The following is a 27,108-nucleotide window of genomic DNA, read 5'->3' on the forward strand; positions in this document are numbered from 1 at the left end:
AGTGGAACAAACTCCCTCGGAGTGTAGTGGAGTCTCCTTCCTTGGAGGTCTTTAAGCAGAGGGTGGATGGCCATCTGTTGGGGATGCTTTGATTGAGAGTTCCTTCCAACTCTATGATTTCTAAGGACACTTCTGGTGTAAGATGGGTGAATGGGGAGGATGATGTACTGTTAACACATACATAAAACTTTGGGAGCTTAGAAAATACAATTCACAGAGGGGGAAAAACATTAAAATTATAGCTCAAAACCACATTAAAGATAATCAGTACAATTGGTATATTTGATCTATGGAAGGATACTTTGAAAAATTAAATCTGTAATAGTCAAACATTGGGGCCCTTAATATTATTGATTTATGGGAGAAACTTTATAAAGTTAATTCCACAATAATTGAACAAAATTTCATGTGTCTATAGGGGAAATACTGGTCATGATGTTCAAGAATCAATCTGTTGCTTTGCTTCTGTGCTGACTTTATCTTCCTTGTCCTCTGCACACTTGGCCACTGTTAGCAAACCTTGAGAGTTTCAGAGCAAACCTTCTTCTATGTTTTTTCAATATTGCAGCATTAACTCCCTTTTCTGTGTCATCTCTTCCTCATCACCTACTTCAGTATAATTTGAACCTTCCTGTGCTTTGATCCTATTTGGATAGTAAAGTAATTCTGTGTAGATTTTTTTTCAAGTGCACTAATTTGAGTTCAAAATCATACAGGTTTTATAAGAATGGCATACAGGATAGGCAATTCCAAAAGTGTTGTTGATACTGTAGCGGTAATGCAGGTGTCTACCACTCAGCTTCTAAATAGTCACAACAGCATAAAATCATTGTTGGCCATAGTCCAGCACAGAGTGGTATCCTTGAACCCATTAGGTTTCATTGGTTTTAAGTTGGGGCTGGACTGTGGCCATAGTTTATTATAGTCTAGCAATCAATATATCCCATTTAAAGCAAAAATTTGAAGCACAGCAGACCTTAAGAATTAATCTATAAGAGCATTGTAAGTAATACATTTCCTTCTGAAATCTAAATATGTCCTCTTGGGAATGAGTTTCATTCATTTTAGAGCATAAATGTATGAGAGTCAAGCCCAATAAATATAATGGCAAATATTAAATAAAACAAAAAAAAATGGAAATGAGTGTCTTATTTTGATTGGGGCTTCATTTTTTAATTGCTAGCTGAAGCTCTTTGAGCAGCTAATTGAACACTTCTGTGAAATTCTTTTTTAAAAAACACACATAATTTTATATCAATTTATTATATTGAGTAAAGTAATCTTCAGATAATCTTTATCCTAGGATTACGAGTTCCCGAGCTAACACTGACCTGTTTTCAGAGTATTATGGAATCATTAGTCATGCAGTACATAAATGAAATTGTTTTGCATTTGAAAGCTGGGGGAAAATCAGGTTCATTAGGAACATCTTTTATACTGAATCAGAACGTTCGTCCAGGTGGCTCAGTATTCTCTACAGTACAATAAGATTGGTTTCCACTGCCTAGGCTTTCAAACAACAGATTTGTTTGTAGTGGCTGAGGGTGAACCTGGGACCCCATGATCTATTCTCCAGTAGACTAAGAAGGGGCAACTGTGACCCTCCAGATATTCTCCCATCAGCTTTATTGTCAAGGATGTTTCAGTCACCATTGCCTATACTGGGTGTAGTTTATGAAAGCTGCAGTATAACACTGGGAAGGGCATATTTCCCTACCCTTGTGCTAAAACATTTCTGCTTCTCTTTACTGGGTAGAATAGATTGCATGCTTGTGTGTGCCTTCAAGTCACTTATTGACACATGGCAACTCTATGAATTTCATGGAGTTTTCTTAGGCAAGAAGAAATTTTGCCAGTTACTACAGCACCTGGTATTTATTGGTAGTCTCCCACTCAAGATCAGATGGAATCTGGTGTCTTTAGAATATTTAGTTCCTTGCAGAGAGATAAATATCTATAGTGGACAACCTCTGTGTATAAAAAGCATTCACTAGCATCACGATTTTACACCTTAATGGAGATCCAGATTTGTTCAATAACAGCAAAAACAAAATACTTGCTTGCTTCGTGACATAAAAATGATGGGTTCAAGGGAATATATTGGTGAGAAGCTAACCTTTATTTAGCTTAGGGGAAAAGAGGATTTCTTTCTAAACATTTAATAGGCTTCAATTATTCGTTTTATTTCTGTTAAATTTAAATTTAAAGTATAATATTTAATGAATTGGCAGAACCAGCTGCACAGTTGATGAGTTATTGTCTGTAAAACCTACAGTCTAGGTGAATAAATATGATGGTGGCTCATCTGAGTGTTTAAACCAGGATCAACTACCATTTCTGAGGGTGCATGGGTCAGTAACATTAGGGGCACACTAGTGAGCAAAACTGACCCCTTTCCTCCATTTTGTAATTTACTTCCTCACAGGCTTTGCTGAAAGTCTGTTTTCCTTCAGCCAGGATACAGTATCAGAAGTGATACCATTTCTGGGGAAAGTACTCGGCATAGCAGACTGTGGGGGAACGGCTCCAAATTAATCTAGCATTATGTGGCCTTGCCCACTCACCCCAGCCTTTTACTCCTAAATCATACCTTATACTTTTTGTAATTCCAACCCATTGAATATAAAAATGAGAGCTAGCATCCTGTTAGTGGCTTACACAGACACTAGTCCAATTTATCCCTGTGTTAAATGATTCGTTTGTTGTTGTGGAGTTTGGAATTTTCAACCAACTTTGCATGATGACTAAACTGCCTACTTTCACCTGCTGCAGCCCTCTCAATATGACCATTCAGCTGGTTAGTGGAGAAAGAGGTGACAGTGGAATGCCCAACTATGTTCTTATAGCAGAACACACTCAATAATGTCATCCACTGGGACCTCCAGAGGACACCCAAGAAGTCTCAGAGAATGCCTTGTCTCTATATACCTGTCCTATAGAAACATAAATGGATGCAACTCTGATGCCCCAAATCCTCCATTGGCCAGTAGATGCCCACGATGGGAGAAGGGCTGATGAAAGGTGGGTTATTTTTTTGGGGGGGGGGTGGGATGGAAAAGGAGAGGTAATATAGTTCCTTCATGCTACACATCTCCTGATCTCTGCTGAGTTTTAAAAGGAGCTTGAAAAAGTTATATATTTAAAAACTTCAGGGCCCAGTAGCCATGGCAAATGTGGAAGCTGTTGTCCTAAAATAAATTGTCCCAAGTTCTGATTTAAGAAAATGGATCTGCCACTGTTGCACCCAGGTTTGGGCCTTATCGGTGAATACAGTATTCTTGTTCTTTCAACTTTGTTTCTAACCTGTCAGTGGGAAAGATGCCAAATAGAGAATGTGTCAGGATATTCATACAGTTAGCGCCCCCCCCCCCCCAATTAATCACACAAACTAAATTGCCCTACAATAAAGAAGCACTTGTGGATGAGAACTGAAGGATACACAGTCAAGAGCAAGATGGGGAAGCCTGTAAGCCCCTTCCTCTGTAGATTAATAGATGGCCATCTGGCATCTTTCCTCTATCCATCTGTTTCTAGTTTAGGAGGGGAAAGCATTATTTAAATGAAACAGGGATGCCAGTCTATTAGTATTTAGATGTTAAAAAACAGTCTTGCTTGGAAGTTTCAGGTAGACCTTGTGGTGATATGTGCATTTTACATGAAAGAACAAATACCCATGAAAAGATGCTACCTGGCAACTTAATACTAGCATGACACAGCTGTTTCGATTGTGTTTTTAAAACAGTCTGATTGCTCTGTTTGGCTTGGAGGAGCCCTTAGGGCTCGGCATGCACTTTCCAGGTGCTCCACAGCAGCTCCAGGAATATGAAAGAAATAAAAATTGAATGAAATTAAAGAATACGAATATATATTTGTATATATACTCCTAAACACCATTAACTTGTAAGACATAGGGTAGGCCTCTTAGAGGCTCCACCATAAAAATAAGAGCTCAGTGAGCCAAAAAGGTTGGGAACCTGATTTAACTAAATCTGTTTTCATTTGAACATTATTTCCTTATAAAAAATGTTAAGATATGAATAAATATGAAAGTGCAAATGAAAGTATACACACTAAACAAAATATTTTTGTTCATATATTCCCATGCATTGGGGAGGAGCTCTATGTCTGCATGTAGGTGTAAAGGGAGGTCACGAAGGTAAAACGTTTGAGAACCCTGTTCTAACCCTTTCTTCCACCCTGCTGCCTTCAATTCATGAATTATCCAATCTGGATCTAGCAAGTTGTCTGGGACCAACATATTTTCCCAAATTCTTTTTAAAAAAGAAGACAATAGAATGTTGTTTATATTCTGTACTTTTTGTCAACATAATAAACTCTTTCAGCATAATATATACTCTTTTTCAGCATGTTAACATAAACAAACAACTAACAAATTAAAACAGAAAGTCGTTTTAACAACAGGTTTAAGACAACTAAAGAGAATAGTTCTGCCGACAGGTTTTTTATTAATGTATTTATTATTTTATTTTTATGCTGCTTTTCTCCCCAAAAAGGGACCTAAGGCAGCTCACAGTATAAGTAGTTTTTAACTATGTTTTAAAGTAGTAAATGTTTTTAAATGACTTTTTGCCATAGTATTTGACTTATTCTAATTGATGTTACAGTGTTGTCTTCATTTATGATTGTTTTGCCTTGTAAAGCTCATACATGGGTACCAGACTTCAATATAGTTGTCTGTCTTCCTCTGATTTATCTGTCAGAGGTTTTGGTAAGCTTTCCTAGAAATAGGAGAGCCTACATCCTCCTATACAAGCTATCAAACCAAAGGGCAGATCTCTTCATCCACTTCATAGCTATTTCTTCTCTTTTCCACAGGGAACACAAACATTGTAAGCAAAGGGATCTTAGTTTACTTCCTCATCTGAGGCAGTAGCCCAAGTCTGTAAAAGCTAATGCTACTACTTCTTTCACTCAGGACCTTTTGCATACTGATACTCCAGATTAACACAGCTATATCTCTTACTTCTACAGACACTGTAAGTTTGTGATGTAAAATATTTAAAGTTGCTCCACATGAACTTGTTCAACAGGGGTACTAATTGGTTAGTAATTTTGCTAATTTCATGTTCTACCCAAACTCTTATCTGAATCAAATATTTACAAGGCATAAACCCTTATTTAATACTTTAAGTAAGTGTATGCCTAAAAATTTTGTGGTGATGTGTGTGTGTGTAGTGGCAACTGGTGATTTCTATGTCAGTAGAGCAGTGAATCCACTCCAGCTCCTTCAAAATTTGGACTAAAACCTGGCATGAATTCACCACCGGACTGACATGGGAGCCACCAACTATCGTCTGTTTTCAGCTAGCGAGAACTTGTGTTTGGCTAGTTAAATCTTTAATAAACTCCAGATTACTGCTTTTTTTTAAAAAGTAGATAATGTTGGGGCCCCTTTCATAAGCTACAAGCTGAAATCCATCACCTTGTTTGTTGGAAGGCTATAAGTCAGTCAATTAGCCAAAGCATGCAAGCCTAATTTGCCAGTTCTCATGTCAAGTTTATACATCTGTTTAACTAATCCATAGAGAACTCCTGGAGACAAAATTAAATATTATTTGCAGAAAACAACCTAAAATAGACCTATGCCAGCTTCCCAGAGAAGTTGGCATGGTTGTTTATTCTATTCTGTTCTGTATAATTAATTCATAAAACTAGGCAAAGGAGGAAGTGTCATATAAATAATTTTCTGCCAGAAAATAATATGAATATATAATTTCCTGTACTTTGCACTTTCTCTCCACCATGAACTTAAAATTGAAAAAGAAATTTATTTGTTTTCCTTCTCTTCTCTGTGCCCTTCTTAATTTTAGGAACAGGTTCCAGTTCCAGTTTACCATCCGACTCCTAGCCAGACCCGTCTAGCAACACAGCTCACAGAAGAGGAACAAATTAGGATAGCGCAACGGATAGGCCTTATACAGCATCTGCCGAAAGGAGTCTATGACCCAGGAAGAGATGGTTCTGAGAAAAAAATCAGAGAGTGAGTCACATATCAGTTTTTATGGTAATTTTGCCTAGTAGCAGTTGGAGTCTATTTGACTATTGCCCATTTGGTTCCCAACCTTTAATCCTCCAGGTGCTTTGCATTTCAGCTCCTGTAATTCCTGACTTTTGGCCAGATTGGCTGGGGCTTCTAGGAGCTGAAGTCCAAAACAAATGGAGGACAGAAAGCGGGGAGGGGGCTCAACACCAGACATACATACATCCTTCCATACATAAAATTGCTCCTCTGTTCTCCAAATTGTCAGGGTTTTTTTTAGAAAAGAGGAAAAAAGTTTATTTATTTTTTTTTTTTAAAAATCACATCAGTTTCTCATTCCAATATACATCTCAAGCGCAGTATACCTACATACATCATAAATTTTAAAACATGTAATGTAAACTTCTAAATGTTTTTAAAATGTCTACCTGTTTACTGCTGGTTTCAGTGTTGTCACTCCACAGGTGGATAAGGCGTATGTGCTTGCCACTGATAACTCACAACACTGGGCTCTACTGTACTCCAGTGGCTGTGCTCAGAATTCCTTTACCACTCAAGTGAGGAAGAAGGTGTCAGCAAATGGTCTCTCAGTTCTTCTATATATTTTTTTCTAGGAAAGCCAGGCAGAACAGGAGACATAGATAGAACTTTCCTTCTTTTGCCTGGAATAGGTATATTAGGATCCTGAGTATGCCTGATTTGCATGCAGAGTCCAGAGTCATAAGGCAGACAGGAAAGCTGCCTAGAACCAGTGGGCTGCAACAATTTGGTTTGTTCCAGGATGGCTGAACAGGAGAAGAGGGGGGTGGACATTGCTCTCTCTGCCAGTCTTAATAATAAATCACCCCTCACTTCCTCTAAGAGATTGGTGTCATAGACTTGAAAATCTTATTGAACAAACAGTTTTTTGTTCCCAGATGTTTTCTGATATTATGGGAAGTTTCAGCCAAGATTTTTATGGTGCAAGTACTGTGCCTCATTCTCAGAAAGGAAATTCTGGATGGCCACATCTTCTATTTTCCCTGTATTCCCACCACTTTGGGGGTGAGGTTCTTAGCAGAGTATCCATTGAGCAGGAATAGGTTGAATAGCAATTTTACTTGTTAGCGCTATGAACTCCAGATCAGTGGTTCCGAAACTTTGATTCTCCAGATATTTTGGACCTCAGCTTCCAGAATTCCTAGGTATTGTATCAACCTGGCTAGAATATCTGGGACTTGAAGTCTAAAATACTTTGAGGACCAAAGTTTGGGAACCACTGCACTAGGGGCTGACCGTTTGAAAGCACGCTTACTATCAAGTTTACACCTGCCATTCCATTTTTCTCACCTGATGCTTTCTCATCATCTTTTGCCCAAACAGCTTATCTCATATTTTTGCCCTATGCCATTGAGTGACCTTGGGCACGTCACATTCTCTCTGCCTCAGAGGATGGCAGTGGCAAACATCCTCTGATGAAACTTGCCAAGAAAGCCCTGTGATAGGGTTGCCATAAGTTGGAAACGATTTTAATGCACACAACAAAATACTATGGAAGATTTCTTTCTGCAGCCCACCATTCTGAAACTGTCTGTTGCCAGTGCAGCAGGAAGGATGATTATCCACAAAATATCCTCAAAATAGTAACATCTTTATTGAGCCAACCAAAATGCATATTAGATATGTTGCAAGCAATGTGCATTTTGGTTATCCCAATAAAGGTATCACTGTTTTGTGAATTTTGGATGATACTGACTCCTAATGGCTCATGAATATGCAAGCGTACTCAAAAGGCAACATCCCTAAAACAAACAATAAACCAAAAAATATTAAAAACTGTTTGAATTCAAAATAATCTATAATCTGAAAAATATAAAATAAAGGGAGTGTTTTGTCAGCTGTGATGTAACTTCTATTACAGTATCTTAATGATAATATACAAGTTATATTACAACATAGTCCTGTCATTCATATGTACTCATAAGTGCAATGAAGCTTTATCGCATGTAACTGCACAGAATGATTGCCTTAATAAATTATATTATGGTAAATATAAATAAATAATATTAACTGGAACATTTATGGAATAATTTCTGAGTTTTACATTCATTTAAATTAAATAGTGTATACTTGTAGCAGAATATTCTACAGTTCCACCAGAATTCTACCAGTATTGGGAGTTCAGTATTTCTCTTCATGCTTTCATGGAAGTTGGACCACTTGTCGATTAGTAATTCAGTTGAGTTCAGATTTTCTCCATTTTCTTTTCCTTTTCCTTTCCAGATGTGTGATCTGTATGATGGACTTTGTTTATGGGGACCCTATCAGATTCCTGCCATGCATGCATATTTACCACCTGGACTGTATAGATGACTGGTTGATGAGATCTTTCACATGTCCTTCCTGCATGGAGCCAGTTGATGCAGCATTATTGTCATCCTACGAGACTAACTGAGCCAGAACCTCTCTTCTGATCTGGAAAACATCCAGCTTGATGGGTTTTGTCCTTTGTCATTCTGCCCAAAGAATCAGAGATTAGGAAATAAAATCAGGCACAATAAAAGCTTGTTTCCTAACAATTGAAGAAAAAAAATCCTGAATAGTTGCAGGTATTGACAGAGGGAGAGAGGAAGAAATATGTTTTAGGGATTATAGAAATAATAGGGTGTTATTTTTTGTAAGGCCTTGATCCAGTGCTTAAAATAGGTTTACTCTTTAAGAAAAGCCTGTTAGCACAGCCATTCTGAGGAATTGTATAATAAGTACTAGTAGATGTTAAAGACACAGTTGGTGGACTCAAACCACCAGGAAGATATTTTGTTAAGCATCAATGAAATGAATTAGAGTGCTACCAGGAGGAAGAAGGCATAGTGATACAAAGTGCTCAGGTATGCACACTATAAAGGAAGAGAAAAAGATGTTGAGGTATCCTTTCTCCTGAAGAAGGTGCAATCTTTGTCTGGTTTGCTTCACAAGTTTCCTGGTATTTCCTGGGTCAATGCTCTACTTACAAAAACAACAACAACATTTTATAACACTGGCACAAAAATAGTTTTAAGCTTGTTTGCACAGTTCTTTTTTATCCATGAGAAATGGAATCCATTTTGCCTTAGGTCTTTTTAAATAGTGTATTCTTATGTTTGGGCTGGCTCAATGCTTGAAAACAAGTTTATTTATAACCTGTTATAAAAGTGCTATATTTTGTTTGCAGTCAGGATTATGTGGACTTCAAAAAAGATCTCCTAGTTTATAAGCAAACTTGAGATGCACTATCTCTTTTCTATGTGACATTTTAATGTGAGGGTATTAAATAAATCAGAAAGCAAAACAGTGTTTAACTTTCTAGATTTCTCTTCTATCACTTCCTTTCTGCGTAAATAGCTTGCAAGAATCAAATATATCCAAATTGATTTTACATTTATCAAGTTAAAATGAAGCAGGGTACAGATGAAGACAAGATAAAGATTACTTACACAAACACACAAAATTAGTTTTTAATTCCTTCTTGGGCCATATAAAAAAGGATACTGCATCTCTCATTCTTGTAGTTCCTAGTTTCTCAAGACCACAATGTATCTCAGTCTGTATTAAATGTATGTTTTGTATTCTGCTGGCTGGTATAACAGTCTATAAGGCAGATGTGAAAATCTATATTTTATGTTTTGTACAAAAACGTAAAATTCGTATTTGGCACAGAACTGCATAGGAGTGATCAAGCAAGTTATCTGCAGCTGGTGAAGGCTGTTCCAAGTATGTACATTTTTTGAAACTAAAAAAAGTACTTGGTAGACAGTCATACAAAGAAAGTGTAGTTGTAAAGAAATATTTTTTTATCCTTTTAGCATGTGGGTTTTTGTCTTCTTAAATGTTCTTTAATGTAACTTTTATACATTTGACTTAAAGCCAATAAATTGCAAAGTCTTTTTAGTTTAGCATGAGATGCAGGCTCTAGTTAACTGCAGTATACTGTACTGAGGACTGTTTTTGGTTGATTACATGATTCTAAGAAATGTATTTAAACAAACTACTCCACTGAAGACTGTATGCTTAACAGTATAGAGCAACGACATGTCAATAATTTCTGCAAGATTACTTAGTAGTATGCAAAAACCTGCATAATGTCTTATTTATTATCCTGCAGAAAAAGGCACTGTAGATTATCATTAAAATGCCTCAATGCATATCTCAGTATGTATGCCAGTGTATACACACAAATCTTATGAAAACAGGCTTTCTCTTTCATTTTAATGGACAGGACAGACTGAGTGTGCTAAAAGGTATTCCAGTATACCTGGAATAGGTATAATTTCAATATACCTGGAATAGATCACTGAATTGGGGTGAGACAGTTAACCATGAACTCCAGATCAGTTCCCACGGAGGTCACAGCTGTTACAGTCAAAAGGGTGCATTGATTGCAGTAGAAAACAGTTTAAAGCAAGTAGTTTTAGGATTATTTACATTTCTGCAAGAAACCCCTCACAGTTCCCCAACCCTTAATTCTTTTGTTCTCAGTTGCAGGAAGTAAATTTGATTAAGAAATGAAGTTGTGCAATATTTTAATAGTAAACCATACTATCTTACCATTCCATGTGTTGTTTTCCATAAATGTTGATGTCTATCTTGTCAAGTATTGCCAGACTTTCTTCTGTTTTACCTTGGATTGTTAAACTGGCAAATGAACAATTTTTAAACACCTTTTTCATGTTCATTGTTGTTTCTTCCAAGGCACACAAACTGAAGGGGAGGAAAGTGCTATGACAAAGTATGTTCTTAGTTTGTAGAGTTTTTAGGCTGTTTTTATAATTATCCTTTGAACTTCCTATTTTTATTAAATTATTTAATAAAATACAAAGGGCTAACCCTAGAAGAAACTTTCAGAAGAAAAAAACTACTTGTAAATGTTCTTGAGCCTACCAATTGGTGTTTCACATTGGCTGCATTATGCCCTCTAATTCTAAAATTTAAACCAAATTTTAATAAAAAGGTTTCAAAACTCACTTCATAACAAAGCTACATACTCTGTTGTTGACATTTACATATTTTCACTGCAATGACAGATTATTGGATAAAATCAGATTATCTTATTCACTAGTATGGTGCATGTATACGTGGCTTCAAGTCACCTCTCAATTTATGGTGACCTCAAATTTCAGAGGGTCTTTTGGGTAGGGAATATTCAGAGGATGGTTTGCCATTGCCTTCTGAAGTATAGCCAACAATGCCTGGTATTCCTTGGTGGTCTCCAAATACTGGGGCTTTCTGTGTATTCTGCCAAACATGGTAGGAAACAACAAATTCTTCTGTACTTAATGCTTCATCATATAAGTTTATTCATTTGGGCTGACCTCTTTCAGAAAGTGAAGTCGAAGGCTTTCATGGCTGGCATCCATAGTTTTTTGTGGGTTTTTCGGGCTATGTGGCCATGTTCTCTAGAACATGGCCACATAGCCCAAAAAACCCCACAAAAAACTCTTTCAGAAAGTTTTCAATTTTCTTCAAAATTTTAATCACTGTTGGGTGTGCCCACTTTCCATTATTGATTATTGCTGAACAAGCAAGAGCGAAAGGTACACCCGTTGTGACTGTATCAATTAGAATGTGGATCCCACCAGCAGAAATTCCATCCCTACAGGAGCCCTGCTTTTATTTTCCAATTCCCAGAGTTGTTAAAATCTGGGATGGATGTGAAGTAGCATCAGGGACCTGGCTCTAAAAGGATGTACTGGCTTGCAGTTTGGGTGTCCCACACATGATGTAAACAAAGGCAGTAAGGCAGCTGGATGGAACAATTGTGTTTCATTGCCTTCACTGTAAAGACATTCCTGGGGAGCTTCCTCTCCTTGCAGAATGTGCTGTGCTATTTCAGGCCTTCAGAAGCCCTGCTTTTATTTATGGCTTCATCCAATAAATATTTACCTGTAATTCCCCAAAGATTCAGCAATGACATTTTCTTTGATTGAGCTAAAGAACCAGTCAATAAGATATTTTAAAGAGAAAAAAGACATGTTACATACCTCAAGTTGAACCAAACTATTTAATGTTATGACCAATAAACAAAGATCAAAGGGAGTTATGTTCTCAGAGGCATTACATGTATGTCTATTCAGCATCTAGTCAGAATATTCTGCATCCAGTCTTCAGTGCAAGTATTTTTCCTAATAGAACTGGCACACCTCCCCAAGTTTAGGTTTCTCTACAGTCCATATTCTCTGAAACTGAATACATTTTAAATAATTGACCTCAATTTTTGCAAGAAATGTACCAATTCTTATTCAGGAAAGTGTTGCCTGGTTTACAAGAACCATAAGCTGTACTGGACCAGACAAATACCTGAATCAGCAGTCCCGGAACATTCCTGGTTAACCTTAGATTGGAAAGATAAATCCCATGTGCCATATGTTTCCTTTTGCTACAGACACTTGAAAGGTGAAACATGAGATAGTACAGACCATTTGTCATACACAGCAGCTGGGTTTGAGGAAGAACTACTGGTGCAACACTCACTTGTGGTTGCTCATTTGGCTCTGTGGAATATAATTGGGTAAATGGCACCCAGTTGATCTGAAATATCTGGATGGAGAAAAAGCAACTTCTTGCCAGAATGCTTACAGAACACGTGAAAGAATCACAATAGTGTTATGTACGCTGCAATCCAGAATACTGTAATTAATGCTGCGGAAACACCAGGTGCCCTTTTGTAGTACAATACAGTGATAGCGCTATGATTCCACTTTAACTGCCATGATAGTGTCCTATAGAATTCTAAGGTTTTCAGTTTGGTGAGGCACTAAAGATGCTCTCTGGTTGGGAATTCTGGATTCCCCTCCCTAAACTGCAAAGCCCAAGATTTCATAGGATGTTGCCATAGCAGTTAAAACTGAATCGCAGAACTGTAATTGTGTAGTGTGAAAGAGCCTGTTCTAGAGGAAAGGAAATGCTCCAGAGAAGATATATGGGCAGGTCACATGAGAAGAACAAAAATGTCCAGGTGTTACAGAAGGGCTGCAGAAGTACTCTTACTGACAAAAAACACCTCGTCTGTGGAAGGATACGGCTGGATCTTGGATTTTGCTCTGTAAAATATCTTGTAAACATTCACAATGCACACAACATAATCTAACTCATATCATTATCAGAAAAATAAAATTAATAGTCATTGAAAAGATCCAATTCTTTTCATATTGTCTAACATGGCTTTTCTTCCAGAAAAAGATTCAGGTTTAATTCCTTTTTTGGGGGGTGGGGAGTGGGGGTGGGGGGATAGTCCACAACACATGCCTCACTGTAACAAGGCACCAGCATCATGCTGCTAAATAATTTCTCTGTTATCAGTATATTAGCATATTCAGGGGTAGCTGTGTTGGTCATATTACAAATTATAATAACATTCAAAATCCACAAAACAGTGATACCTTTATTCAACCTACCAAAATGTAAAAAAAATGAAGCAATCTTTGGAAGCTCCACTGACTTCTTCATCAGACAAAGGTGTTAAAAATCATACAAGATGTTTTTAAAAAATATGATGATGTTAGTCAATGCATTTTGTCAAGATGTTGTTGGTGTGGTTCTGTGTTGAGATGGTGTGGAGAGATCTATGCAAGCAGGCCTCTCTTCCTTCTTGCAGTGTGGCACTAGGAATAAAGCATCCCAGAGGCCAGGAGAAAAAGTGTGGTATCTTCACATATTGTATATTTTGGTTGGTCACATAAAGATATCACTGTTTTGTGGATTTTGGATTTGATTGTACTTTGCAATATGGCTAACATGGCTACCCTTGAATATGTTTCCTGAATGTGAAGATACTGCATTTTATCTGGTACATGGGAACCTAAAGAGGGAATGGACTGGAACTTTACTATTTGCATTTCTACCTCCAACAAAGATAAAACATTTCCCCCAAAAAACAGGGACTACATTGGACATATTTTACCATATAAGCACCTAACATTTTCCTAATACAAAAGCATGGAGGCCTGTCTTGAGAGATTCAATGTTCTCTGCCTAATAAAGGTGGCTGTGACCTCGAAGAACAGAGACACCTTGGATCTCAGAGGAAGTACTTTTTTGTATTGCTAAGAGAATTTTATCTCCTGGACCCCAGCGCCACATGGCCAAAAGGGGGAGGGCCCTGCCTGAATAGATATCCCTCCACAACATCTCAACACAGAACAACTCAGCAACAACACCTTGACAAAACTGTGACCAATGTCATTTTTTCTTCCTGTATGATTTTTAATACCTTTGCCTGATGAAGAAGCCAGTGAAGCTGTGAAAGCTTGTATCATGTCTTTTGTGCATTTTGATTGTCTGACTAAAGGCATTACTGTTTTGAGTATTTTGTTAGCCTCTTCAGTATTAACAGAAATCTGGCAGAAGAGAGAAACAGAAAATACCTGCAGATATGGACTAACATAATGACCAAAAAGGGAGAAGGGAGAGACAGATATGGCTGGAAGTCTATTTCTGGCTTTGAAAACTTTTTAAAATATTAAATAAAGCAGAAGGTCCTTGCAACCTATTTAAAAGTGATGTCACTGCTTACTGAGGCTTCTAGGGCATTTGAAGGGATCCAAAGCTGCAAATACAGCCTTGTAGGATTGCATGTGGCTCCACTTTGCCCACTCCTGATTTCAAACAATACTACATTGTGATATTTTTAAAAACTAAAGGATGTACTGTAATTTGGTCCTTCATTATCAGAAAGATGAATGCCAAACTTGAAAGACTAAAAAAAAAGTCTCATCATCTTTTTAAACATACAGTTGACATTCACAACCAAAACTGATCTGGTACAATTACTAGTCTTTGCTAATTTAGGATGGAATCCTGTGGATATATTATACTACTATAACAGTCCATTACACTAATTGCTACAGCAGCAGTTAAGTTAGTGATAACTAGCATCTGTTATTGAAGGGAGAGTCAACACATAGGAAATACACAGTGATTCAATGGATTTACTCTAGCTAGGTGTAACAACAGCATTTAGGCTATTGTCTCCACACTCATGGAAAGAGCAAGATAAGAAGGCTTCTGGCATTGAGCTGACTATTCCTCCAGTGTACAGCTTTCTGGGTGAGGTCCTTGAGATTATGGTGTTCTGAGAAGGTTGGCTTGACTATCACCAGTGCCACGGGACAGACAACTGTCCAGGACATGGCCCCCAGAGCACTTTGTCTCCAAGGACCTTGCCCCTACCCCCTGAAACTATGCATGGAAAGAATAGACTGGAAGCCAATGGTCTTCTCTTCCTGTTCTCAGTTATATCTCCCTCCTTCCCTCACTGCAGCTTCACTCATGATCCTTAGATTCTGGCTGCCACATCTATCACCTCTATCTCTGCTGGCATGATCACACTGGTGGAGGAATTCAAGAGGATCTTGGCTCAAACAGGTATGTACAGTTTAACAAAAAAAAATTACAAATTAAAGCCAAGCTCTGAGATATAACCTAAGGGACAGAAGTAATGATTTTTAGTGATAATTCCTCCATATTGTAAAATTAAACATATATAGTGCTAAATGTAACAAATGAAAAACATCTCATAGTATTACAGTAAGGTCTTCTTGTGAAGAACTCAGTGTAAAACAAGATCACTTTTTAAAAACCAACATTATAAAACTACAGTTTCTACTGAATGAACACCATTTTCTGGGGAGGATTTGGCTTGGTGCAAAGCAGCTTGAATTCTGAAGTGTGTTCTTGTTTCCATAGAATAATTCTTGTAATTTTGCCTGAAACAAAACAGACAGTTTGTGAAAGACCTATAGCAGCTTTCTCATTGCCTTTATATTGCTGTGCTTAACAGAATAATTTTTAGGAAAGTGTGTGTGGGGGGTTCTTCCCAAATTCTTTTCTTGCTTCCTCTAAAACCAAGACACGGTTAGAACAATGCAGCTCTTTGTTTATCTATTTGTAGTTTCAATACTCAGCATTTATCAGTGCAAAAGTATTCTTAAGAAATAATTATTTGACAAACACCAAGCCCATAATAGATTTCAACAGAGCAATCTTACATGTATCTCTTCTCAGAAAGAGGTCCCACTAGGCTCACTATTCCTTATTCCCAAGTAAGTGGATTTAAAGAAGTGTAGTCCAGCAGTGCAATCCTAAGCATATCTACTCGGAAATAAGTCCCAATAAGACTGCCAACTTGATCATTTCAGTTGGTCTAAAAAGGTGCTACAAGATCTCTCTACATACTCATTCTACAGACTATATCTTTGAATTCTGTACTTTCAAGTGGCATTTACCCATAATTGCAACAAAGTCTAAAACTTTGCATTTATGAAAGCAGTCTCATGTTCTGTCATAGTTCCAAATAAGAAAATCTAAAATATCCTCCCTCACTCCAGGAATGCAGAATAAAGCAAGAAAGTATGTGGGAGCAGTGATTAAAAACAAAAACCCACAAGTATTTTTACTGAACACCAAATTGTCCTAACAACATATGAAGCTATCTTGTACTGATTAATAGCCTTAGTCCACCTAGTCCAGTATTGTTTATTCTGACTGGCTGCAACTCATTGGGATCTCAGGTAGAGTTTTCTTATTTCTTTACATATTAAAAGGTAAGTATGGTCAGCTTTGGTCTCTACAGGGAGGGAAGATGTGCAGCTCTGTGTACGCTGCCAAGGCATAATGAGACTTCTTTGGTTGCAGTGCAGTGAAGTTGTCTCCTCTGCTGTGGCTATTATATGGAATGCCTTCCCATTTAACTGGGCCCTAAAACAAACTGGAAACCAGTGTCATTGGTATGTTATGAGCTACAAATTAGCAGGTAATCAATTATATTTTCCACTAGCTGACATTCTTGCTTCATTCAGTGCACCTGACACCCAGGACCCAAATTTTTTTGGTAGACCCAACTAGAGTAGAACCACTGAAGTAATGAAATTTTAAGTAAATGTTAATAACGAGCCTCCACTGATTCAGTGGGTCTACTCTAACCGAGACTAGATTTAGGACCTGTTGAAACATGAAGGCTACACATTCAGAACTCCCAGTCTGAACACTGTGTATATATGGAGTTCCAAAGCTTTGCTAAGGTCACAGCACAAAACAAAGTGTTCATACACTAAATAAGATAATTGACCATTATAGAGTCCAATAGTTTGTACTATAGATTATGGAACTGTATCCTCTGCGATAAGCTTGGGAGAATGCTTTATTTCTTCTTTACAAAAACACAGACAAGTAAAAATTTTCTAATTATCTCATTCAAATGTTTAGTGGCTTAATCAGGAAATGTCCCTAATGTGTAGCCTATCCCATACTGAAGGAGAACATTCAGAAAGTCCTGCCTCTGTTTAAAAATAATGTTAAGTACTGAAGTTGATACTGCATTTACTGGTTTCATTAATATAATGGGTCTTGTTTCTTATTGAGTGGTTTTACCATTGCAGCCCGGATAGCCTGTGGGACTAAGTGCAAAGTAAATATCCATAAGATTGCACTGAGGAACAAAGAGAATATTCCTGAGAAAGGAAGTTATAGCAAAGTAATAACAGAATGATAGCATTAATTAGGCCCAACCTATTTTAAATTAAGTCTTTGTTGGGACACCATATAAAGGCTCTCCAAATACCCTTTGGCCAAGTGGTATGAACATCTAACATGAAGGTCAACAGTTCTTACTGCACATGGCACCTGGTCTACGCAGTACAGGAGAATCCCTGTGCTGTTGCAGACCTGGTTGTCACTCAAAGCTGGAGACTGTGGGAGACTGCAAACCATCATCTATCAAAACCTAGGGGATGTGTGAACTCCAGTTAAAGGGCAAGTGAGTTTGAAAGGGCTTGCTCCCTTTGAACTGGGCTGCTCTTCCAATTTGGGCAAAATGCTTGCATACTTTAAAACCACCATTTTACATCTACTCTGCAAGAACAAATGGGTGCATCAACAGGCTTACTTTGCTCTCTCCAAAATCTTTATAGCTTCTTCGTTTTTGTCTTGGTCCAGATATAATAAAGCAAGTTCAAGCAGGGCATTTGGAATTAAGTAATGATCATACTTGATCTTCTTTTCACTGTAGGTTAAAGAAGAAATAGTAATGCAAGTGCAATGAACAACAGCTCTAAATGTGATGAAAGAGCTAATTAGAGGCTGACAAGAACAAATTCAGATTGTGTCAATGTATCCTAGGCTGTTCAACAGTCTATATTCTGGCACACAAAAAAACATCCTGTAGTACATCACTTGAGCTTCAGACTCCTCTCTTGAACACAACATCCAAAACATTGACAGACAAAGCCATGTTCTAGGCCCGGGCTAGCTAGACATGCTGTTTTTTTTTGGGGGGGGGGGGGGGGGGGGAGGAGTCAGTAGAGAAACCTACTGTCTACTGTTTTTGTGGGGTTTTTGGGCTAGGTAGCCATGTTCTAGAAGAGTTTCTTCCTGACATTTTGCCAGCATCTGTGGCTGGCATCTTCAGAAAATGCTTGCCTGGAAAGGAGTTGGGTATATATATTGTGTGACCTGGAAAGGCAGGAGTGATTTGCATGTGTATTGTTTTGATGCTAATGGCAGGCCTCAGGGTGGGTGGGTCTGCAAAAGAGGATTAGTGTCTGCTTGATTAGTGCACATTGTCTGCTGGGAGATTTCTTATTTGCATTTGTTGAGCCTTTATCTTGTTATTTTTCATGACTGGTAGCCAAACCTTGTTTACTTTAAGGGTTTCCTCTTTTTCTGTTGAAATTATGCAGGTGTTTGTGGATGTCAATGGCTTCCCTGTGCATCCTGACACGGTAGTGGTTGGCATGGTCCAGAATTTCAGTGTTTTCAAACTGTATTTTATGGCCAAGATGGTTTGTGGCATGTTCTGCTACTGCTGATTTTTCTGGATGGCCCAGTCTGCAGTGTCCCTTGTGTTCCTCGATTCTTGTTTGCACACTGCATTTGGTGGTCCCTATGTAGACTTGTCTGCAGCTGCATAGTATGCAGTAAACTCCTGCAGCTGTGAGAGGGTCTCTCTGGTCCTTGGCTGAGCGAAGCATTTACTGAATTTTCTTCGTAGGTTTATAAACCATTTGAAGGTTGTGCTTCCTCACCACTTTGCATATTCTGTCTGTGACTCCTTTGATGTATGGTAAAAAATACCTTCCCTTTGAGTGGCTGCTTGTCTTCACTCCTCTGGGTTTTTCTGGGCCTGGCAGTCCACCTGATGTCTGAGCTGGAATAACCATTACCCTGTAGAGCCCGGTCTGCTCCTCCTTCCCTTATGTGTGAACATGTGCTTTCAAGTCACCTGTCAACTTATGGTGACCCCATGAATTTCATAGGGTTTTCTCAGGCAAGAAATACTCAAAGGTGGTTTGTCATTCCCTTCCTTTGAAATGCAGCTTACAATACCTGTTATTCTACTAACCAGGACTGATCCTGCCTAGCTTCAAGATCAGACAGGATCTGGTGCCTTCAGGATAGTACTTTAGGAATTTAACATTTAAATTTGAGTGTACTATATTTGGCAGTAATTCCAGGTTGGTCAGGACTGTAGAGTAAGGGAGATCCCACATTCAAATACTAGCCAAGCACTCTGATTTAAATATTATGTTCTATGAATGGTAGATGGCATCTGCAGGGAAAATTTTAACTGTTAACTTCCTCTTTGAAAAAAAGGAACCAGAGCATGGCCAGGCCTATCAATGGGTATTCAGAGTGCAAATGGATTTGTACTTTTCTGACCTATGCTTTAATGGAATATTTCCTATGTGTTGAGCAAATTTTTGCACAGGCACTAATTTAAAACAACATGATGCTGATGATGATAGGCCGACAAGTCAATTTGAAAACAAATTACACCAGCATTGTACATTACTGTAGTCCTATTTTCTCTGTTTGAAATCCAAAGGTAAATGTTGCACAGGTCATTACTGCAATCTACACTCTGCAGGCTCAACATATATTATCTGTGCTGAAGTACACAATGAGTTATAAGTTTCTGGGAGAATCTGTGCATGATCATTATGTCTCCATTTATACTACACAGTGTGAATTGTAGTGGTACAGTATGTCCACTTTTTTAACACACTGAATCATCACAGCCACAGATTTAATCAACACTGCGGCATGGTACTGGGATACAGTCACGTACATAAGGTCTATTAAGACAGAGACTGATGATACATCTTTACATCTACTTCCACATCTGTTTTCTTTTCATGTAACTTGCACATTCAATCATACCAAAATATGTTGAAGTAGCCTTAAAGGCATAAATACTTTTTCATGCTGTCCATTTACACAGCAATAAATCCTGTTCCAAGGTTTCGGTAATTCAGTGCAGTTATTATTGGCTATCCCCACAAAGCTTTACACTGCCACTTCATTATGGCGTGGAGAGGATCCCAAGATTTTGAAGGATATGTCATCAATGTGCAAGTTCTGATGGGCTCTACCAAGCTGGCAAGGCTTAAAGTATGGCCCTAGTGGCAGAATACATGCCTGCTGTTCAGGAAAGCAGTCTAGTTAAGTACAAAGAGGCTCCTTACCAGAAAGTTGGCCATCAGGTGATGAACTGGTTACAACAACTATGAACACAACAGAACTGGATTCTTGTGATGTGCACCAGTGAGGGACCACACAATGTACAATATATTAACAGTGTTCCAGCCTGGGGTGACACCTGGTATGGGGGTGCTTTGGTGCAGGGCTTCGGGAGCAGGACCAAAAGGGCGCACCCTCACCTTTCTGCAACATGCTGCTTTACTCACGAGTAAAGCAGTGTGGGGCAAGGAGAAGGGGTGCGCTGGGCATTCTCTCTCGGTGGTGGGTGCTTGGCCGGGTGTCACCCCTCTTCTGGGATGTTATCCAGCAGGGACGTAGCCAGGAATTTCGGAAGGGGGGGGGGTCCAGACTAAGTGCCACCATTATATTGGGGCTTGGGTGCAGTGGCGCAGCAGCATACACCTTTCATTTTTCTAATGGAAGGGGGGGTCCGGACCCCAAGGACCCCCCCTTGGCTACGCCCCTGCACCCAGTGAGGTCCACAGACCCTGTCCTACCCCATTATTAAGAGTATTTGTTATCATACTAATATCTTTCAGTTAAAAGCAAGTACTTACTTGAAGTGAATGTAAGTAAAATGGTCCTCTGCTTCTGAAATCTTGCCAAGGTATTTCAAGCATATACCTTTTAGCAGCTTTATGACACATTCGTCATCGACAAACATATCTGTGGCTGACAAAACAAACAGCAAGCAATTTTGTATAGTGAAAATAAGGGGGGGGGAGTGCTAAAAGACATATCCATATTGTTCTCAATTTACTTATTGTTTCAATGTAAGGCTGGATGACCAATGGTGCAATTGGGGAAAATGTAGCTAAAAGTTGACAGCCCAGCCCAGCCCTCCCAGTTTTCTAGTTGCTGTGTGCCTTTAAATTATTTCCAACCTATGGCAGCCCTAAGGCAAACCCTATCATGAAGGTTTCATCGCAAGATTTGTTTAGAGGGAGTTTTGCCACTGTCTTCCTTTCAGGCTGGGAGTGTGTGACTTACTCAAGGTCATCCATGGTCAAGTAAGGATTCAAACCCAGGTTTCCAGGGTCCTAGTCAAACCCCTAAACCACTGCACCATGGTGGCGCTATGTTTCTAGTACAGGTTGAGTTTTCCTTATCTAAAATGCTTGGAATGAGAAATGTTACGGATTTTGGAATATTCACAGAAACAATGAGATATATTGCAGATGAGTGAATGAAAGCATGTGGGAATTGGTGCCTCCGAGGCTCTGGCCTCAGTCACACCAGCTGGGACAAAGATACTCAGAGCTGCTTCTATTGACTGGCCTGAAAGTGGCTGGCTTTGGTCCCAAAGAGAGTTCCTCTCTGCCTCACACTGCTGCTAAGCTTGATCTGTTACAGTGTAAAACCAGTCACTCAATGGGGAAGATTAGAACATGTGCACAAAGGGGGGGGGATGTTTTTAGAATAGCTCCAGCATGCAAACCACCTTAATTTGGCCATGTCTAAATAAGAAACACATATTATATGGTCAAAAGTGAGCATAAATAAGGGGTATGAAGCAACTCCAAATGTCTCGTTATTTGAATATTGGGATTAATGTAATTTGAGAGAACACAGTGAACTATTGCAATGTGGCCATAGTACTCTTCAAGACATGCCTCATAGGTCAAATACAATAACAAATACTGGGGAGAAATAAAAATTGATAGAAATAATGATTGTGATAGTACTGAATTTATGACAGTATCTGAGGCTGTTGTCACATTATAGAATTGACAACAGCCTCAGATACTGTTTGACACTGGTTTGACTGTCATTACTCCATCCTATGGATTCCCAGAATTTGTAGTTTGTTGTTGCATCAGAACTCTCTGACTGAGAAGATTAGATATCCCATAAAACTACAAATCCCAGAATTCTATAGCACTGAGCCATGACAGTTAAATCAGTGTCAAATTGCATTAATTCTGCAGTGTATACATGTTGGGACACACAGAAACTTGCTGGGTCTCGCACGCACACATGCAGAGTTAATGCATGCAGGCAGGACGCCTAGAAGAAGGTCTATGTAAAGAGCCAAGGTTCTGTGAAGGCTCTGAGCTGCACAGGAAATTTCCTCCAACGCATAGGTTGCAGCCTTGAGCTCCCAGCTTGAAGAAATGAATCTCTGGACAGCAAGACTTCACTCAAAGATTACACTGAGTATGAGACAGCCATCTTGAATACTCACTACTATACAGATCAACAAAGTGCTTGGCCAACCACTGACCACAACAATGGAGATAGTCACTGTGAGATACAGATTTTTTCTAAGTACCAAAGTACCAAAACAAATTAATCAGGACAAAACAAGTGAAGCAGCATTTTTCAATTTATTCATTACAATCTTGCAAAAAGGGGTGTCTCAGGCAAGAGGCACACCGTCTGAGGTTTTACACAGTATTTATAAGACATTTTCTGTTACAATATTGGCCAGATCTAGACACGTGATCAATTTTAAGACCACCTTTTCATGTAGGTAAAAACTCCACCCATAACATATCTCATCATACGTCTCATGACCATTTAAATTAGTCATTATAGATTCATAGGTGTGTTCTAATATTCATCATGCCCCATTACGCATGCTCAAAAGGGGATATCTCTTGACTTTTAGTAACCCAACCCCAAAAAAATAGTGTTCTTGACATTTAATGAGGATGGAGCAATCTTATCAGTTGGTTCCAAAAACTGCTTTGCCTCCTTCTTTGCAAAGTTGTCCTTGACTTCCAGGTGCAGTCTTATTTATTTATTTAAACAGAACACTTAGCCATTTTGATAATCTTAACAGAGACAAAAATACTATTTAAAATAACTAAGTCCAGCATATTTTATAAGTGTATCTTATTTATTATCAAAGATATAACTCCCCTTTATTCTTATAAAACAATATATTTAATATTTAATAAATAACAGTGTTATAAAAAGCTTATCTAAAAACTCTTTCTTTTACTAACTTATATATTTTTATAAAATTCCCTTTCAGCTAAAGGGCCTCAGCTGAGCTTTACTCAATCCTATTAGAATAGATATATTGATTATAATAATATACATGTATATATGTAGTTTCATATTATCTTTATATGTAATTTAATTATAGCATACGTTTATATAGTCTAACACGATTTCTATTCTATTCATGTGTTTCTAACTCTTATTAAATCTTATGTGTTTGATTCAAATCCATTTCTCTTAGTCACCTTCTCCCTTATATAGGTGGTCTTCTTGGAAGCCATGTGACAGCCATGCTACCAATGAAACTTGGCTGGTTTCATACTCAGTACCTGTTGCATCAGAATATTACCCATGATGCACTGCTGGCTGGATTCACCTTCTGTGCCTGTTGCATCAGACTTCCCATGATGCACAGCTCACCAAATGCAGACTCATGCACCTGCCACTTGAACTGTAGTAACCTCTGTTCCAGTTCCATCTAGTGGCCACATCCATGTCATTTTCCAGACCAGGGTGCAACATGGTCTTGACAAGACACAGCCTCAGTCATACACAAATCATAATGATCACTACTTTCATTTCCACTGTTTGTTCCCTCCTCGGGAAAGATTTTGGTGTGGAAGAATTTTGGTATTGAACCGAGCTGACTCTTGGCAATCGAGAGAATGCAAAGGGGAAAAATAATTGCAATAGACAAATGTCAGCATGCAAGAGAAAAACTAAATATTTACATTTCTTTTTTAAAAGATTAGGTGGGATGGAGCAAACTGGTTTGATCCAAGTTGTTCCAAATAAAATCTTAAAAGTGATTGTGAAGGAGGAGAAGAGAGGAGAACTGAGCACGTTATGTCATGCTAGCAAAAAGAGAAAAAATGCTGACAGGTGACTCCAAAAATAGAGTGTGATAAGACATTCTTATTTTCAATGAGTATCCAGATGACTGCAGCAGAGCACCAGATTTTTAAGTCTGACCTAAATTGGCTCTAGCCAAGTTCTTATGTCTTGCTTGCCTGCAATGTCATAGTTCTGGGTTCCTCTTTAATTGCTCATGATAGCAATGGCTGCTTCACATGGTATGATATATCATACACTGGAAGCTTTTTATAAGAAGCTTCAGGATGAAACATAACTAGTAATATATGTTAAGAGCCTGAGGAAGTAATTTACAGGTTTGCAAGAAGTCCCCTGCCTTCTGGGAGAGGATGTGGAAAGAGTGCTTTTTGGAGGGAGTAAGGAGCCTTTTCAATTTAATAAAAACAAATGTGTGTGCTAGGAAAACTGGGAAGAGGAGAGAGAAACCAGGACATTTTTAAAGTAGCTGAAAAAGAGAGGCAGCAGAGGATTAATCAGGATTGTTCTTGCCTCATTGGGACAGTTGGGAGGTACTAGGGTGCTGAACAGCCAAACCCTCAACTATGTATAAAGCCAATGAGGCCAGTCAAGTTTACAATCTCATCTAAATAAAATTACTTTAGGTTTTGCACTGCCATCCTGTTCACATGTTTGTCTTTTATGTCCTTCTGTTGTCTGAGCCACTTATATCTCCTGTCTTTCATTCCCCCATAACATGAATACAAACTACAGTATAGCTTCTTAAAAGGAACTAGTCAATCTCTTTTAGCAGAAAGACTATAGAATAAAGATTTATATCAGGAAAAGCATACTATCAAGAGTATACCCAAATCTAAAACTGAACGGTTGCAAATATATTCCTCTTCAAATTATCACAAATAATGTAAAGATGTAGTAAAGTAAGAGGAGAAATAGAACAAAGGAAAAGTAAAATATTATTACAGTTTTTATCAACTACTCTCTAATGCATAATCCCATCACTGATTTAAGAAAGAAAAATAGATTAACAGGTTTAACTTCCTTGGACTCCACAAGATAACCACAATCTCCATTTGGCTGCACCCTCCACAATGATGCACCTTCTGAAATTAGACATGGGGTACCTGGGTGTTTTTCCAGAGCTGCTTCTGCATCTATTAAGGAGTCCAAAATACCTTCAGTTAGTTCAGGACACTTTCCAATCACTGCATAGCCATTCCAGATATACATCATTTCCTAGAAGTGATTAGGAAACAGAGAACAGGCATATGACAGTGAAAAGAACAGGGGCCTTAGGCCAACAAGATTTATTAGTTAGTTAGTTAATATATACTTTAAATACTGAAATACATCTGTAAATACTTATATTTGAAATACAGTCACTCACCCCCATTTTAGTAGCTGTGGATGTCTACAGCAAAAAACAAAATAAAACCCACAACCCTCAAGTCTTGCTTTAATTCCTTTAATTATTAGTTTTTAAATTTCTGTAAGATTCAGTTGTTTCCACTCACAGCTGCAATTCACAATTCTTATTTGGTTTCTCTGACCAACAGGCTCCCAGACTCATTGTCTTGACACTCTCTTTCTGTTGCCAGTATGTCTATCTTGGTTTTTCCTAAGAACCATTAAAAAATAATCCAACTACATTCCTTTCCCACATATTGTTCCCTCAAATAAAAACATTTCTGGTCTCCCTTTAGCCATTAGGACTTCCAAGCTCCACAATAAAACCAGTCCTGCTGTTGCTATTTCTTCATCTCATCTCATCTCATCCCATACCCACTAACATTTCACAGAGGAAGACGTGTGATTTATAAGGCATGTGGATGAGCAAAATTAGTGTACAGGCGCCTCTCCATTTTCATGGATTTGAAATCCATGCTCTTCACGTATCCTCAGGGAGCAAATGGAAGGGGACTAAATGAAGAGTGTGCCCATGGCATGCACCCATGTGCGCTCGTGGGCACACACTGACATTCAAGCCAATGGGGCTTGAATATCAGTGAGTTTCCATTTTAACTGAGATGTGTGTGTCCATAACGGATCCCGCACAAAAACGGCCAGCCGACTGTATATGCAAAGGGTGTGACCAGTCAACATGAGGATATTGTCAAGGGTGTGGCCCAGTACACAAGTTATTAGTGAGCAAGAATACACAACTGCAGTATTTTAAGCAGAGAAAACTTTTATGTACTAGATTTATGTACTAGAATGAGGAAATAATGAAAAACAGGGTGAAAACACAATAAATCAATACTATGTGTGCCTTTAAGTGGGCACAACATGATTAATGATAAATGTAACATTATATAACACACTGTTGTAAAAATTTTAAAATCTTTAGCTAAAAATTACTCTGGACTACAGAAATAATGCAGTTTGATACCACTTTAACTGCCATGACTCAGTGCTATGTAATTGTGGGATTTGTAGTTTTGTGAGACATTTAGCCTTCTGTCAGAGGGTTTTGGTGCCACAACAAACTATCTCAGGATTCTATAGGATGAAGCCATAATAGTTAAAGTGGTATTACACTGGATTGTTTCTGAAGTATGGCAATAGTCTTAGACTCCAAATCCCACTGAATTAGTATCTACTAATTGAGTAGATATGTGTATGATTGCATTAATGGAAATGGAATACTGCTCTGAGGAGGCAGACTAAGAATAAGCAACCAGTGAATTTCTCCTAATGCTGGACCTTTATATTAGGTAGAACAAAGTTGCAATTTCTTTTCTAGGATACTGTGGATCCCTATGAAGGTCTACACACAAGCACATCCAATCATGCTTAATGAAATTTGCTCTCAGGAATGCATTATAGGAATTGTCTTG

At 38.3% G+C, this 27,108-nt stretch overlaps 2 protein-coding genes across 5 annotated transcripts in view; one reads left to right on the plus strand and one right to left on the minus strand.

Annotated features, from left to right (window-relative positions):
• RNF11 (ring finger protein 11) overlaps positions 1 to 10,980 on the plus strand; it is a 37,502-nt gene extending 26,522 nt beyond the window's left edge. Inside the window, exons 2-3 of the mRNA XM_042463993.1 lie at positions 5,832 to 6,001; positions 8,264 to 10,980. Coding sequence (XP_042319927.1) covers positions 5,832 to 6,001; positions 8,264 to 8,435 — 342 coding nt within the window. The 3' untranslated portion in view covers positions 8,436 to 10,980. The remainder of the gene's footprint in view (positions 1 to 5,831; positions 6,002 to 8,263) is intronic.
• A 2,518-nt stretch (positions 10,981 to 13,498) lies between these two features.
• The window catches only part of TTC39A (tetratricopeptide repeat domain 39A), a 56,376-nt gene continuing 42,766 nt past the window's right edge, over positions 13,499 to 27,108 (minus strand). For all 4 annotated transcript variants that reach the window (XM_042461312.1, XM_042461311.1, XM_042461310.1 and 1 more), the window contains 4 exons: positions 25,396 to 25,507; positions 21,049 to 21,163; positions 17,898 to 18,014; positions 13,499 to 15,720 (listed from right to left, as the gene is read on the minus strand). In XM_042461312.1, the coding sequence (XP_042317246.1) occupies positions 15,600 to 15,720; positions 17,898 to 18,014; positions 21,049 to 21,163; positions 25,396 to 25,507 (465 nt within the window). In that variant the 3' untranslated portion in view covers positions 13,499 to 15,599. The remainder of the gene's footprint in view (positions 15,721 to 17,897; positions 18,015 to 21,048; positions 21,164 to 25,395; positions 25,508 to 27,108) is intronic.

The sequence above is a fragment of the Sceloporus undulatus genome, chromosome 4, assembly GCF_019175285.1.
Source record: "Sceloporus undulatus isolate JIND9_A2432 ecotype Alabama chromosome 4, SceUnd_v1.1, whole genome shotgun sequence".
NCBI lineage: Eukaryota > Metazoa > Chordata > Lepidosauria > Squamata > Phrynosomatidae > Sceloporus > Sceloporus undulatus.